The 16,677-nt window shown below is 29.1% G+C and overlaps 1 protein-coding gene across 1 annotated transcript; it reads left to right on the top strand.

Annotated features, from left to right (window-relative positions):
* Window positions 1-599: 599 nt before the first annotated feature.
* On the top strand, window positions 600-13,829 carry LOC145202606 (3'-5' exoribonuclease 1-like). The gene is made up of 5 exons (XM_090082776.1): window positions 600-841; window positions 9,664-9,880; window positions 11,482-11,565; window positions 11,664-11,770; window positions 13,127-13,829. The coding sequence occupies exons 1-5, from the start codon at window positions 666-668 to the stop codon at window positions 13,398-13,400; spliced, it is 858 nt and encodes a 285-aa protein (XP_089938902.1). The 5' UTR covers window positions 600-665; the 3' UTR covers window positions 13,401-13,829.
* Window positions 13,830-16,677: the final 2,848 nt, after the last annotated feature.

The raw sequence follows: 16,677 nt of genomic DNA, 5'->3' as shown, positions 1-16,677 counted from the left end.
CACTATTTAGAAACCTTGTCTTGAAGGACACTCCCTTGATTAAGAACACTAAATTTTAGTCTTCTGGATTTTTATTGGTTGCTTTATTGAATATCTCTTGTAAATAATTGAAAAAACACCCATATGAGGCGTTTGGATAGTTGTACAAATTTTAAAAGAAAAATCCGATAAGAGCGACGCTTCTACCGATTTACGTCATTAATTTACATGTAAATAGACAACAAACACGGATCACAGAGCGCTTGATTTTCAAAATAAAACATGGTTTTAAACTAAGAAAAAAATTTTTAAGTTATAAGTTCTATTGTAAATTATCAAGTAAATATATGTGCGGTATTGTGTGTGATGGCCGTGATGGCATATGATATCAATCATAACAAAATAATTTTACCTGTATACCTGCAGTCTTTCTTTAGGTATTTTCTGGAAGGTTCGTAAAAAAGTATTTCAAAATTTCTTTTTAAGTTACTGTGTAGTTGTGGAGATATTGTGGTACAGATAAATTTCTACATCTAAATACCAAATTCAGCAATTTTGTCTTTATGCATCTGTTTAACTATTTGCACTGTCTTTGTATTAAATTAAAAATATTGTTGTTAATAACTTTGTTTTTTTTTTTTTTTTAAACACACATATAGAAATATGAACAATAGTATTTGATTAAAATGAATGAAAATGCATTGTATAAAGGTTATTCCATGCTTCAAGAAGGGTCACTGGTACAAAGCAGTGAGTTTGATCATCCAGTATATAAAAAAATATCAGCAGCTAATGGTCGTATTAACAAAATGACAAATATTGAGCTTTTGGAGGCATTAACTTATTTGAAATTGGGAACAAAGTAAGTTTTTTTTTAATCCTATTAAAGATGTGAAAGTTTATTTATTTTTGTGATTGTGATTTTCTTGTATTTTTTTATTCAGAAAATGATTTAAACCATGCAAGTTTAAAAATAATTATCAGTGTACATATTAATGGAATTTCTTTGAATTAAGGCTTTAAAGCTATTGCAAGCTTGTTGGTAGCTGTTTTAGAAGTTAAACTTCAATGGTTAATGTAACTCCCTCTTCCTTTGTATTTTTGTAATATTTTGCTCTGTAATTATTTAATAATTTGGGGCCACCATAAACCATCTAATTTTTACTAATGATAAGCTTTTCAACAATTTTAAGTCTTTCCAGCATTATAAAAACAAAAATTTATAGATAGAGATTCATCTACAAAAGATTTTTGTATAATCAAAGTTTAATCCTTTTTATGTTGTATAGTGTTAGCTTGTTAGCTATTGCAGTTATTTTTAAAAGTCTATTATGCAAATTGTTTGTTCAACAAAATGGAAAATGCCACCAATTATTTAATCTTTCTTGTAATTTTTTAAAACAGTTTCTTATTTTAACAAAATATCCTGTAAAAAAGCTAAATATATTATGTTAAGTTATATGAGCAAAAGACATATTGCACCTACATTTCACAGATATTTATTTATGTATTTATATCTTCTTTACAGTGTGCTATTTATTTTAAATTCAATATGGTTGCAGACTTTATTTTTTTTTTTTTATGTGTGTATAAAAAGTCATGCACAAAATGTAAAGACTAAAAACCATATTTCTTATGACTTTGAGTTGATAATAATTTTTACAACTATTTTAGAAATATATTTTTACCATATTTAAAAAACCTAGTTATTATTAATCAAATTTATAAAAGTTATTAAAATATACTAAAAACATGATTGTAGGTGTCAAGGGGGAGGTAAAGACTACTATCTGCTCATTATTTATGTGTATTTATGGCCTATTATTAGCCATGTAGCTTGTTTACACACTCAGCATTTCCTCTACCATAATATCTTGATAAAACTATCCCTTAATGACAACTACTTGTTCTATAATTGTGAATTGGTCCAATATTTAGTCAGTTCCTTTTGAATAAAGTATATGAAGGTCAAAGTTGACTTTCAACTTTGTGATTGCTTCTGCGATTTCTTTAAAACTTTAACACAGAATTTTTCTTGTGTCTTAAGATGAGGTTTTATATAGCATGCTCAGTTAGTTTTTTGTATCTTCGATACAAGAGGAGGAAAGAATCAGTACAGTATAGATCATACATAAAGGCTCCTGAAGTATATTGCCTGCAACACAGTTTGATTGATTTTTTCTTGTTCACCTTTCATCATTTTGTTAAGGAAAGAAACCATAATATTTCTCAAATCTTGTGATAATAAAACTGATGTTTACTTTTTGTATGTTACTATCAAAGAAGTTTTTTGGAGTATATTATACTTGTCATGCAATAAACTCCAAATAATCTTGGAGTATGTTGTATAATAATTGTTAAGGTGAGGGAGAGTTAAGTTGGAAAATTCAATCATAATAGATCTTTAAATGATGTATTTAGTTAATGTCATTATTGATGTTTGTGAGCAAGATTGCTGCATGGAAAAAAAAATTGCATACATATGTGGAAAATTTATTTTAAATTTTGCATATCTAAAGCATAATCTTTGTGTCATATTTATATACATGTATAAATATACGGTCTGATCTTAGAGATCGGTGCCGGTTTTAGAAGAAGATAGATGATAAACACAACATGGTGCTATGAGTATGTGAAGAAATGTGCGAAAACTTTCAATTATTATCTTGTTCAATCCTGCAAATTGTTGCACATAAAATGGCAGAAAGTGGTAAGGGAGGTGTTTCTCCTCCATTGTTGGATTTAAATGTAGATAGATTCGCTGCATTTCGTTCATGGATTGAGAAATGGCAGGATTATGTTTTGTTGTCAGATTTAGAAAAGAAACAAGTAGCATATCAAGCTGCTATGTTAAGATATACGTTTTCTTCAGAAACTCGAAATATTTATGAATCATTAAACCTAACCGAAAATGAAAAGACAGATCCAGCTGTTATATTGGAGAAAATGGAAGTGTTTGCTAAGGGTATTGTTAATGAGAATTTAAAAAAACATAAATATTTCAAACGTTTTCAAGAAGATGGTGAATGTTTTGATGATTTCTTAACAGAAGTAAAATTGTTAAGTAAAAACTGCAATTTTTGTAACACTGCAGATTGTTTTGGCAGTTTATTAAGAGATAAAATTGTATATGGGATAAGATGCAACAAAGTACGAGAAAAATTGCTTTCTGAAAAGAATTTGACACTTGGTAAAGCAGTAGAAATTTGTCGTTCTTCAGAAAAAGCACAAAATGGTGTATCTGAACTACGAAATAATAACACTGAAAGTGTAGACTGTATTGTACAGGAAAAATAAGTTTACTTCACCCACATGGAATACTAGCAATAAACAAGATGTTAAATTTAATTCATTGAGATGTAAATTCTGTTTAAAAAAGCATCCTTTTATTCAGGGATCATGTCCAGCATGGGGTAAAAAGTGTAGAGACTGTGGTATTATGAACCACTTCTCAAATAGTTCAGTTTGCCTAAAAACAAAATCAAATATTCCTGATAAATGTGTTGATCAACAAAGTGATAATAAAAATTTGTCAAGCACGCAGCAGCATCTAGGTGCATTGTTTTTGGGTGGAGTAGGTGTAGATAATCCAGAAGGACCTTGGGAAATACAATTAAAAGTGAAATATGGAAAAATAACATTTAAAGTTGACACAGGTGCAGAGGTAACAGTTATAGGAACTAATCATTTAAAAAAGTTTAGAGTTAGAATTAAACATTTACATGTTACTAACAAACAATTAATAGGTCCTGATCATAAAGCACTTGATTGTCTTGGTTACTTTCAAAAATCATTTTCAATCAATGGTCATCACAGTGAATTAATTACTATATATGTTTGTAAGAATGTACAAACTGTTTTATTGGGAAGATCTGCCTTACAAAAGGTTAACCTGGTTAAAATAGACATTCTAGAAGGATTCATGTGTGCTACAATTACAAAATCAAAATGTAGCATTATAGAACAGTTTCCATCAGTATTTAAAGGATTAGGGACAATTAAAGTTGATCCCGTACATATTACAATACAAGAAAATGCAACACCATACCATATTGGAGCGCCACGGCGAGTAGCATTCCCACTACTTGAACCATTAAAGTTAGAACTTGAGCGAATGAAAGAATTGGGTGTTATCAAAATAGTAAATCAACCTACAGACTGGTGTCATCCAATAGAAGTCGTGAACAAACCAAACGGACAGCTTTGTATTTGTATTGATTTGACACAATTAAACAAAGATAAAAAACGTGAATTCTATGAACTTCCGAGTGTAGATGATACATTGGCGCAACTAGGAAATGGGTGTAAATATATGGCTAAGTTAGATGCCAACTCAGGATATTGGCAGTTACCAATGGATGTTGAAAGTCAATTAAAATGTACATTTACTGCACCTTTTGGTTGTTTTTGCCCAACAAGGGCTCCATTTGGGCTAACATCACTCCCAGAAATTTTCAGTAAAAAAATGGATCATGTAATTGAAGGTCTAAAAGGAGTAGTAAAAAGTATGGATGACTTTTTAGTTTTTGGCAATACAGAAAATGAGTGTAATGAAAACCTTGTAAAAATACTGAGTAGTTTAGCAGAACATGGAGTTACCCTTAATTTAGAAAAATGTTTATTTAATCAAACTGAAGTAGAATTTTTAGGTCATAAAATTTCAGCAGAGGGAGTAAAACCATTGACCAAAAAAGTTCAAGCTATACAAAATTTTCCAAGACCAACAAATATTACAGCTTTACGTAGCTTTCTTGGTATGGCTCAGCAATTATCAAAATTTAATCCATCGCTTGCTAAGTAGCTCAACCTCTAAGAGATCTTTTAAGTTCAAAATCAGCATGGTTTTGGACTGACAATCATTCAAAAGCATTCAATGATGTAAAAAATAGTTTGACTAATCCACCCATTTTGGCCCACTATGATGTTAAAAAACCTGTAAAAGTAAGAACAGATGGAAGTTTATTCAACGGACCAATTGGTTGTGCATCTAGATTTTTGACAATGGCTGAGAACAATTATTATCCAATCGAAATGGAAATGTTAGCTGTAGTATGGGGGTGTACATGCATGTCAAAATATTTGTATGGTCTTCCAAATTTTATATTGGAACAGATCATAAACCATTAGTTCCCATATTAAATTACTGTTTACTTATTGAGATGTCTCCAAGAATTCAATGCTTAAGAATGAAATTGTTAAGATTTTCATTTACTATAGAGCATGTTCCTAGCAACTTAATCACTGACGCAGATGCAATGTCTCGTGCACCTGTATCTCAACCCACAAAGGAAGACAAGATAGCAGAAAATGATCTAAACATATATGTTAATTCAATAATAAAAAGTATGTCTGTGACAGAGAGTCGGTTAGATGAAATTAGGAAGAAAACTGGAGAAGATGAACTTTTGAAACAATTGGAAGAAAGTATAATTTCAGGATGGCCTAATAAAAAAAAATACTGTCCAGCTAATCTCCAGCCTCATTGGGATTTTAAAGATAAAATAGTTAAAATTGATGGACTTTTGTTATATCAAAATAGAATAGTAATCCCAGTTAGTATGCGAAAAGAAATTCTTTCAAAATTACACAAAGGTCACTTGGGAATGGAGAAGTGCAAACAGCATGCCTGTCAGAGTGTTTTCTGGCCTGGTTTAAATAACCAAATTGAACAATTAATTCAAAAATGTGAGACATGTATGAAATATCTCCCATTAAAGCCAAAAGAACATCTGTTATCTCCTGTAATTCCAACACGACCATGGCAAAAACTGGGAACTGATTTGTTTCAATGGGCTAATAAAAACTATTTAATTATTGTTGATTAAAATAGCCTCTGGACTGAAGTGTTTCTGCTTTCAAGTACTAGATTAACTGATGTAATACAAGCATGCAAAGAATCATTTTCTAGAAATGGTATCCCAGAAGAATTAGTGTCAGATAATGGTACACCATATAGTTAGAGATTGTTTTGTCAATTCTCTCAACAGTGGTAATTTAAACACATAACGAGTAGTCCACACTATGCACGATCGAATGGTTTAGCAGAAGCCACTGTAAAATCAATAAAATTGTCGATAAAGAAATGTTATATGTCAAATGAAGACATTTATAAAGGTATCTTAATATTACATAATACTCCAATAAATTGTGGCTTATCTCCAGAGGAGTTATTACATGGACATCAACTGAGAGACAATTTACCCAGATTTCAAACTCAAAATAAGGAACAATTGAAAAAGTTAAGAGATTTAGTCAAAGAGAGAATTCAATCTAAAAAATACTATGATAACAATATTAATCCTTTTATACCACAGGTCTTTAGACAAGGTCAAAATGTTGCAATTCAAAATGAAGTAACTTGTGAATGGAGTTTAAGAGGTAAAATAGTTAAATGTGTTGCCCCTAGATTGTATGAAGTAAAATTGAATGACAATGGACATATCCTTCTTCAAAATCAGATTCATCTTAGAAAATTATATACAATATCTGCTCCTTGTTTGAGTTGGGATAATACGGCAATAATTCGCAGAAGCAATCCTAATCTTCTGGTTAATGACTACAGTAGTAATGCAACCGCTTCACCTGATGATTTCATTTATATACATGTATAAATATACAGTCTGATCTTAGAGATCGGTGCTGGTCTTAGAAGAAGATAGATAATAAACACAACAATCTTGTTTAGAACTATGGGTGTTAGTTGGAAATATCTTTTACTGTTTTTTTATTTCCTGATTTATATCTGTAGGCAAATGGATTAGGCCTTGGTAATCGTCCCAAGCCAAAGTTAGTAAAATCTTGCTTGAAGTACCTGTCTGGAACTCAAAATTAAATATCTCAAATAAACTAAGAAAAAAAAAAATGTTCTAAAGATTTTTGGCATTTCATAAAATATTACTTTTAAATAACAAAAAACATGATTGTCTACTATATTGCTCAGTTTTGTCTTTGTATAAATGTCATACAAATTTCTTTAAACTTTAAATCTGTTCAATTAAGCAATATGTGCTCAGTTTTTACAACAAAGTTAATCTTATTCAAATCCACAGGCAAAATGCCCTAAAAGTGTTCTCTTGGTAGAAGGCACATTTGCTGTTATCATACTAGAGGGTTACTAATTTAAAGTGAAACCTTAAGTTAGAAATTTAAGTTGGAAGATATGAGCATTTTTCTTTTATTTTGTTAAAGTAGCATGGTTGAGTACTAAATAGATAAAGCAGCTGCAATAAATAGATAAAGTCGCTGCAATTTTTGTATTTAAAAGCCTAGTGCATTTTAAAAAGTCTAATACTTAGCAAGGACTGCTATCAATATCATCTCTATACCAGAAATCACAAAAAATAAAGCAGTCAGACTAACAAAAAATCATCTTTTCATTGATTTTTTCTGACTTTAGGCACAAAACAAAAAAAGAACACATAGATAAAGCACTTAAAAAGCTGACAGATCCATGGCCACATTTACTAAAATTCAGAAGTGGCTTTTTCTAGCAACAGTAACCTTGACTAAATTATGATTATATAAGAGCTAACATTTAAATAAATATTTTATTCGATTTTGTTGCTTCCAGTGTTACTAATTACACAGTCCTTTTTAATGCAGATTAATAATATGCAAATTTACTGGCTTGGGAGTATTAATAAAAGAAGCTGGTAACCAGGTTATAAATTATATGCTGGCTTAATGATTTTTTAATTATTGGTAATAAAAAGTTTTTTTTTAAACATACTGTTATTTTGAACAGTTGAACTTTTTTTGTAGCATACTTCATTATCTGTATGAGAGACATTCTAAGCAACATCATTGTATCAAACAGCATACAAATGCATGTGAGCAATGTCTGTAAAAATTCTGATATCTACATGATGGGTGGAGCATAAATGCAAAATAAACAAAATTTAATTTATTACACGGTTATTTGCATTTCACATATTCAAAAACAAAACCACCATATTAGGAATGACAAAAGCAAAGTTTGGCTACTTGTTTTATGCTGTAACTTTTATCTATTAGTATGGAAATAATTTCTATATCATTAGAAAGATATTGAATTATTCTTTCAAGTTTTGAAAATCATTTGAGTCATTTTTCAATAATTAGTGGATAAAAACCATGAAGATTCCATTTTTGATATATTGTTGCTACTTCTCCAATGTTTCCGACATTCTTGAAAAGTTTATGTTTGATGATGACCCAATATTTTTCAGTTTTTTAGTAGATTGATGCCATTGATTAACACAGCAACTTGGTTTGTTTTACTTCATTCCCCTGCTGGCTTTGTTTGTTTCATACTGGTTGAGTTAGTATAATAACAGCTTGCTAGATCTGATCATAATGTAGCATGATTATTATGCTTTCAATTCATCAGTCACATTCAACATAGTTTTGATCACCAATTAACATGCAGCTGCCATATCTGGTCAAAAACAAGCTTGCTCGCTGTAATCAATATCTTGTATTACAGCGAGCAAGCTTGTTTTTCTCTCAATGAAGGTTGTTAACCACTTCTCTTGAGATGTTTGATCACATAGTATGACTTGTAGCCAACTTTAATATATGTTCTTCTCACTGTCCTTTAATGTCTTTATTTTTGAAATAATATTTAAATCGATTGTATATGTTTAGTTAACACCAACAAAGTGGCTAAAGTTTGCTTGCATCACTCTTAAGATCAAGTTTCTTAAAATAATAGAGTTGAAGATTTCTTGCACCAAAGTCAGTAATTGGGTATTTAGTGTTGTTAAGTATTTCTAGATATTTGGTACCCATTACATAGCTTGAGCCCATTTTTTAAAGCTGAAATCCTTAATCTTGTATAACATGCAAAATCCATGATCATTTGTAAAATTATGTCATTTAAAGTTTTTATTGATACTTTATTAGAATGAGGTAGCAAGGCTCTTACTTATTACTTATCTTTCAAAAAGTACAACAGCATTGAAATAGTTGACTCTGAAGATACAATTATCAAACATTTGGACATTTTCTATTAGTTCAAAATTTATGCTTTTCATCATCAGCAATTTTTAATTTCTAACGTATTTTAATGATTAAAAGGAGTTTTAGTAATTTAGATTTAGTTTGGAGAAGGACAAAGTTGTTTCTGAGTATTTTTATGCTTAAACTTAACCAGTTTATTTTAATTACAAGCATGATGATCTAAAAAAGAAAGTCAGTATTTTTATAACTTCCAAATGCCTATAAGTTAAACTCTTTTTTGTATCTTTTTTATTGTGATAGTTTAAATCAGCCTTGACTTCACCCATGGTTAAAGAAATTAAAATCCATTAAAGGTGCTTTATTCCGATGAGATCCCAAAATATTGGCTGTCCAACAAAGGTCAAATCTCCTTTGCATTATTTCTAAATATTTAAAAATAATAAGATAAATGTTATGAAGTACTAGTAAATGATTAAAAGTAATAAATGAAAAAGTATATAAAATGTATCAGTAAACTATTATGCTAAAATTTTTCAAAAAAAAACTTAAAATATAATAAAAAATGAAGAAGTAATTTACAAAAAAAAAAACAAAAAAAAAAATAACATCATCAGAAAACAAAAGCGAAAATTAATTTTGTTTAAAATTTTAAATAGTTAAATTTTAATAATCATTTGCTTTGAATTTAAATTGTTTTTGAATGGTTTTAATTTTCCTTTAATGATTTTTAAATAATTATGTTAGAGGTACAAAAGAGATTCTTCAAAAGCGTCTTAAAGCTCAGGTAAAGAGACAACACCTGGCAGAGAACAACTTAGTTGCAAAACCAAAGAACTGTTATGTAGACTATTATGTTGTTATTGACTTTGAAGCCACATGTGAAGAGCCAAATCCTCCTGGATATCAGCATGAAATCATTGAATTTCCTGCTGTGTTGGTCAAAGCAGACTCTCTTGAAGTGGTAATTCTAGATATTATTTTATTGGAAAAATAAACTTAATTATTTTTCTTTGATATATGAAAATATCTCTTTAAAACACTTTTACTCATAAAACATTTTTTTATTCACTTTATCACAAAATATTTTTCTGTGCAATATACAAGCAAAATTTCAATATTTTTCTAATATCAATATTTTTGTTTATCTACTGGTAGCTGAACAAAAATATTGATAAGTTTAAAGTTTGACTAACATAACCAAATATTTGTTAAAAATGTTGATTCATAAACATAAATGTAAACAAGAAAAAGCCTACATACCTTGGCCAATGAAAAAAATTATGACCACTTAGTAATTATGTCTGGAGGTCAATTTGATCACCAGACATATTGACTAGTGTTAGATAATGAGGGGTAGATTTTTTATTTGTATGACAAGTTTTAACATTATATAGGGAAAAAAAATTTAATAATGAAATGTTTGTTCTTTAAAAAGAGCATCACTTTATTGGTTGCTTGGTTACACTTAATTGGTTTCACTGTAAATAATTTGCCCTAACAATATGCTGAATAGAATGCATAAATAGCTACATAAATCTTACATAAATAGCTGATAGTAAATGGAGGAGAAGTTGAAATAGAATTACAAACTCTAATTTATTTTTTATCTCAAATAAAGCAAAGCACTTCAAGTGGTTATTGTGTTTTTATCAATTTCTTAATAAGATGTTTGGAGATCTGAGAGATTAGAAATAAACCCATAAAGTATAGAGAACCACAATTGTGACTATCCTGTAGTTTGCAAATAGTCCATGAATGTGGACTAGTTCACTGGATTTTAAAACTATGACCAGTATCAGATGTGCTCTTGATTTGTTTAAAAAAAATTTAAGAAATGCTAAAAATTAGAAGGAAAGAAACTAAGTTTATACAAAAGTTATTAAAATTATACTCTAAACCTCAACTACTCTTAATCTGTTTCATTTTTAACCATACTAAACCTTTTTACTTAGCTATGCTGAAAGGTCTGGGTACAAAGTTGAAAAACAAAATTTTTAAATTGTTTTTGCAGAGTAAGATTTTCTTTTGTTAATCTTTTGTGTTACTTTGTTTAATAGTAAAATAACTTTTTGATGAAATCATAAATTAACATATTTTAATAGCATTTTGATAGAGCAAATTTTCAAAGACTTGAAAAAAGCCATTCTAGCTTTTTAAATATTTAAAGGTAGAAAAACCTTATCCAATTCCAATGTAAGCTGGGTAATTTATGTACTCCCTTTCTATATTCATCATAGTGAAGGTGAGTTGCATTGGATTTAAAATAATTTTTAGTTAAATGATTACAGATTTTTATAGTAAAAAAACATTTAATTTTGCAGCTGATGATAAATTTGTTGAAGTCAAAGTTCTTTCTAGGTTTTAAAATCATCAGTAATTTTAAGTAATGTGAAATATTGACAACAATTGAATAATACAAAGCTTCAAAAATGCTGATGATAAATTAGTTTATTTATATGAACCAATGGTAAAAAAATCAGCTAAAATATACTTAAGCATGAAAACAAATAAGTATAAAAATTTTAAATACTATACTTGTATACTTATTATATAATTTTTTAGGTATCTGAGTTTCACTCTTATTGTCGTCCTATTATTAACCCTGTTCTCTCTGAATTTTGCAAATCATTAACTGGAATTACACAAGTAAGTTGATATTTTTTAAAATTAATTGACATGAAAATATTTTTTTGAAATGGCAGTTTTCTTATCTGCATGTTTCCTTTCTATTTTGATGCATATAGCTGCAAGTAGAGTCTTCATCAGTTTTTGAAGTAGTTCTTCAGAGATTTGATAAGTGGTTAAAGCAACAGGTTTTATCTACAGAGACATTCTGCATTGCCACTGACGGGTATGTAATGATATTAGTTGCACCAAAAGTTTAAATAAAAATCTTTTTTTTTTGTTAAAGCCTTTTTTTTCTTTCTTTATTAAAGTTTATAGATTTTTTCATCTTTTGACTTGCACATTAAAACTCAATGAAGTCAGATTTTATTCAAGTATTTTTATCCAGAAATCTCTTAAACCTTGAATATAATTTAATATTTAGGTTAGTTAATTACATGACTTGTTCTGTTTAACCTTTTTAAATTTATTTCTTTGATTTATTTCTTTAATTTCTTTAATTTCTTTAATTTCTTTCTTTAATTTCTTTAATTGATTTCTTTAATTTGTTTCTTTAATCTCTTTCTTTAATTTCTTTCTTTAATTTCTTTAATTTATTTTTTTAATGTGGAGAAAATTGCCACTAAGTCTCTTCTATGCTAATAATGCCTATCAGAAAAAAAAATTTTTCTGGTCTTCAAATTTGTTTTATAAAGATGTCTGATTTGACTTGACCAAGTAGTAATGTTTTAAGACTCTTTTTTGATTGACATTGAGTATACAGCATGTTCATTTCAAATTCCAGTTTGATTTTTTTTCTCAAAAAAATGTTTCCATTTTTTACTGCTCAATATTTTTTTCCTACCTCGATATGAAAAGCTATAACATGTTCAGATTAACTTTGCCAATCTGACACTTTTATAATTTAAACTTTAGTCACTATTATAGAAAATATCCTTGATTGGTATAATAAAATGCAATAAAAAAATTTTCTTTTTTATATAATTACTTTTCGCTTTCGACAAACATCCAGCCCCTTTTCTTAAAAATGATATATTTTCCAGTTTTTCAAACCTGTGTGTGCAGCATGCTGGCAATCAAATAATTTGAATAAGCATTTTAAATTTAAAAAATTAGAAAAATGGTTTCAATGGCTTTGTTCAAGACATCAGCAATACTTGTAAAACAAATTTGTTGGTGGATATTAAAAATCTGTAAAAGTCTTCAGTCAATTTTAGGAAGTTTTAGGAAGTCATCTAAGCTTGATCTTGCTTTCTCAGTATCTGTTTTAAAAAGTCATCTGAGCTTGATCTCGCTTTCTTAATCCAGCACCAACCAAAGAAAAATCAGTAATTAATAATACAAAATCCGGTACCAATTGATGAGAAATCAGTAATTAATAATACAAAATCCGGTACCAATTGATGAGAAATCAGTAATTAATAATACAAAATATAATTAAGACTAATTGTAAGTCGCTTTTCTTCGTCAAACTGCAACTTTTAATCACGAAGGCAGAAAAACATTTTATAATTATAAAAAAAAACCTTTTATAATATATGAATAATAGTGTCTATAATGCTCTGTTTTCTAACTTTTTTAGACCCTGGGATTTAGACCGATTTCTTAAAAATCAGTGCAAGGCTCTCAACATTCAAATCCCTCATTACTTCCACCGATGGGTCAATGTCAGAAAGCACTTCTACAATTACTATAAAATACATCAGGTAAACGTAGAACTTATGTTACAGCATCTAGGACTGGAATTTGAAGGACGCCCACATTGTGGAATCGATGATGCGCGCAACATAGCACGTATTTTAATTCAACTAATCAGAGATGGGGCGGATGCTTTAATCAACGAAAGTCTTCGTTAACTTTTGGTACAAAAACAGTCGAAGCGAGCAACTCTAAACTGTTAATATCAAAATTAATTGCAACTTCTCCTTTTTCCAAAGAATTTTATCTTTAAGCTATAAACAGGTTTTTTATCGTACAAAGCGCATATCTTGCAGAAACATGGAACGAGCAATTTGAAAATTTCTTTAAACTTGAAAGAACTGAAAAAAATTACCACTCAACTTTATGTATAAATAGACTATTGTATGTATATCTGGCGGATATTTTTATTCTTGTTTGACAAAAAGAAAGAAAAAAAGTTTATTTAAAAGTGTGAAATAAGGATAAAAAAAATTTCAAGGGTTAAAAAAATATTTTTTAAATATGTAAATATATGAAACGTGTTAGCTTATTTTTGTTACCGCGAAATGGCTTCTTGTTTGTAAAAAGACATTTCAGCTTCTTTACCCTAATTGTTTTGATTATTACCATAACAATAATAATTAAATATTTTTTCCAGTTGATAGATCTCCTTCCGCATCTTGGTTTTCTAAATTTCGTTCGAAGAACTGAAGAATTTTTGAAAGTTTTGTGTAACGTTTACAAACTTCACTCTACTGAAACAAATTTTTCGACTGTCCCACAAACTCATGAGACAGAAGGATACTAATGGCTTTCAAATCACCATAGATTTCCATTACAGGGTTTTTGGGTTGTGTGGTCTAAATGAATATACGTCTCACTCAAATGAACAGAATGAAAGATTGCTAAGCATGGTTTTTGATAATAGCACACTTTCAAGTTTTGCTTTGTCGAATCAATTATTAAACTCCACACAGAAACTTCATCGACTTTCATTCATTCATTCTTCGAAATTTCATTCGTCAACTGCTACAAATTTTCAAATAGTCCATTTATATCGTGGCAAAAGCACGATGCAGCATCGAAACTTGTAGCTATTCGAGATTACTCTTTCAATAGTGACAAACTGTAACGCTTGTGGCAAGCAAACTTTTTCAGCATTAGGTCAATAGTAAAGACCAGCAGTAATTTGATATTGGTTTCAAGAGCCCACTTCCTGCTCATCTTCGCTAAAATCTAGACAGTCTATCGGAGAAACTTGAGCTGATAAAGAAATACTTTGGAACGGGCTTGATTGCCGAAACCAAATCTGGATTTGCGATTTTATCCATACATTTCAACGAAAGTTCAGTTTTAGCAACAAAGCAGTCAGTTTCATCCTTTATTTCTATTTACAACGTGGAAAGTTCATGTTCTTGTAGTGCTCGTGTTTTAACTTGATCTCCAAAGGGACTTCAAAAGTACAATTTGTATATTTTTGAAGACTGCTGTTTTTCGTCACTGGCCAGAAACGGTAAATATGCGCCATACATAGCAAAGCATGTTGGGCTAATTCTTGCATTTCCTTGGCATATTAATAATCATAGTTATATCAAATCTGAAATGAGGAATAAAATCATTAAGCTATAAGACCCATCAAAACTTTTTTTTTTTACATTTTTGTGTATTTATCTATCGCTGAACAAGAATTCGAAAACCATTTTTAAAAATTGGATTCAGTTCTCGAGATATTTAACGTTTCCATCTTCTAGGTAAATTTGTTCTTCATAGCAACACGCATAGCAACGATTTTTTAAAAAGAATTCCAAGCTATTCCATTGTAATTTTTAAACAAACATCTAACAAACTTTTTAAACAATCGATAAGAGCAAAACAAAGCACTAAAAGTAAAAAATCAAAAATACCAGAAATAGCTAAATGATTCAACTTTTGCCAGTAGCTTCTTTCATTAGTGCTGAAAATGACAGTCTTTCTTTAAACACTTCGTTAAATTTATCTCCTAAAATATGAAACTTCGTTAAATTTATCTTCTCAAAGATGAACCTTCGTTAATTTTATCTCCTCAATGATGAAACTTCGTTAAATTTATCTCCTCAAAGAAAATTGAGATACCACAGCAAGATGAACACAAATTTGTTTGTTATCTTATTGTTGAAATGGAAATTTTACATAGTGTGATTTATAAATTGTTGTAAAAAATGTCTACAATCTGGTTTATATCTTTCAAAATGTTTTTCTAAGAAATAAAGATTGAGCTCAATGTTACACTTTTGGTGTCCTAACTGCAACGAAAAAATTGAATTCTATGCTTCAAAAACATGCTTTGGAAGAAAACTTTTGATGTAGATAATAGAATAGTTTGTTCAATACGTGCATGTGGTCAAGGTTTGAAGTTATGAAAAATCCCATATTTGCAACATTGTTTCATGTAGCCTTATCAGCTGAAAATAACTGGCATAATTGCCCTGACGGTATCAATAACTGGTTATAAACAGAACAAAGCTAATAAAACCTCTACCAACAAACCAGGCACTGGCTTTCCACTTTCAGTTGTCAGCTATTTAAAAACTTTATATATATATCGATCTATCACAAGAAGTACTTTTAAAAAAATGCCTTCATGGTAAGAACCAAAACCAAAATAAAGGTTTTAATGGGATGATATGGCAGCGCATACCCAAAACAAAGTATGTTTTGTTAACACAGTTGGAGTTCGGAGTTTAGATGATGTTTCAAGTTTTAATATTTGAAGAAAAGCAAGCGTTCTTTAATTTGAAAAAATCTTCAAGACTGTACAATCAATTTTTGCATAATATCAAAATCGGAAACATCAAAAAAACAACAAAAAGTTATTAGTAGATGCAAGAAAAAAAAATGCAGATAATGAACAAGAAAGTAACGAATATGATCCTGGTTCATGTTCATATAAGTAACAGTTTTTAAATTAAGATTTTAATTGAGAAAATTTGCTGTGAATATTATATTTAAGCGCGTTTCGCTCAATATGCAAATTTCGACCTATCGGCCATTGTATTTCAATAATGGTATGTTTAATTTACATGAAACTTTCAGCAACTATTTATTGCGTGTAGTTTTAAAATATTTTAAAAACTTTTTTATTATATTAATGCACCATTTTGAAAATTCAAATTTATTTTTTTAAGATTTTTTATATATTTTCTTTTAAATGTTGCAACAAAGTTCTTTCTCAGAATAAAAAGCTGGTTTTTAGTTAAAAGAGTCATTTTAATAAAAAAAACCTTTGATGGATTTTATACCTTAATCGCAACTAAAACATAACGGACGTCATCTCAAAAACTATATTTGAACTTAGCACAAAATCTGAATATGAACCATCCGTATGTATGTATAAGTTTGCATAGAGAAAGGTATGCAATCTTCCTCTATGCAAACTTATACATACATACATACATACATACATACATACATACA

Source organism: Hydra viridissima, unplaced genomic scaffold (genome assembly GCF_058129835.1).
Source record: "Hydra viridissima isolate aposymbiotic clone 2 unplaced genomic scaffold, HvirCarnegie_v1 scaffold_3, whole genome shotgun sequence".
Lineage (NCBI taxonomy): Eukaryota > Metazoa > Cnidaria > Hydrozoa > Anthoathecata > Hydridae > Hydra > Hydra viridissima.
The sequence above is the reverse complement of the archived record's forward strand: the minus strand, read 5'-3'. Positions and strand labels throughout refer to the sequence as shown.

Bases quoted from the DNA above. Each gene is read 5' to 3' on its own strand.
- LOC145202606 (XM_090082776.1), top strand. From the start codon at position 666: ATGAATGAAAATGCATTGTATAAAGGTTATTCCATGCTTCAAGAAGGG. The intron at 11,566-11,663 runs GTAAGTTGATAT...TGATGCATATAG, and splicing joins CATTAACTGGAATTACACAA to CTGCAAGTAGAGTCTTCATC. The intron at 11,771-13,126 runs GTATGTAATGAT...TAACTTTTTTAG, and splicing joins TTCTGCATTGCCACTGACGG to ACCCTGGGATTTAGACCGAT.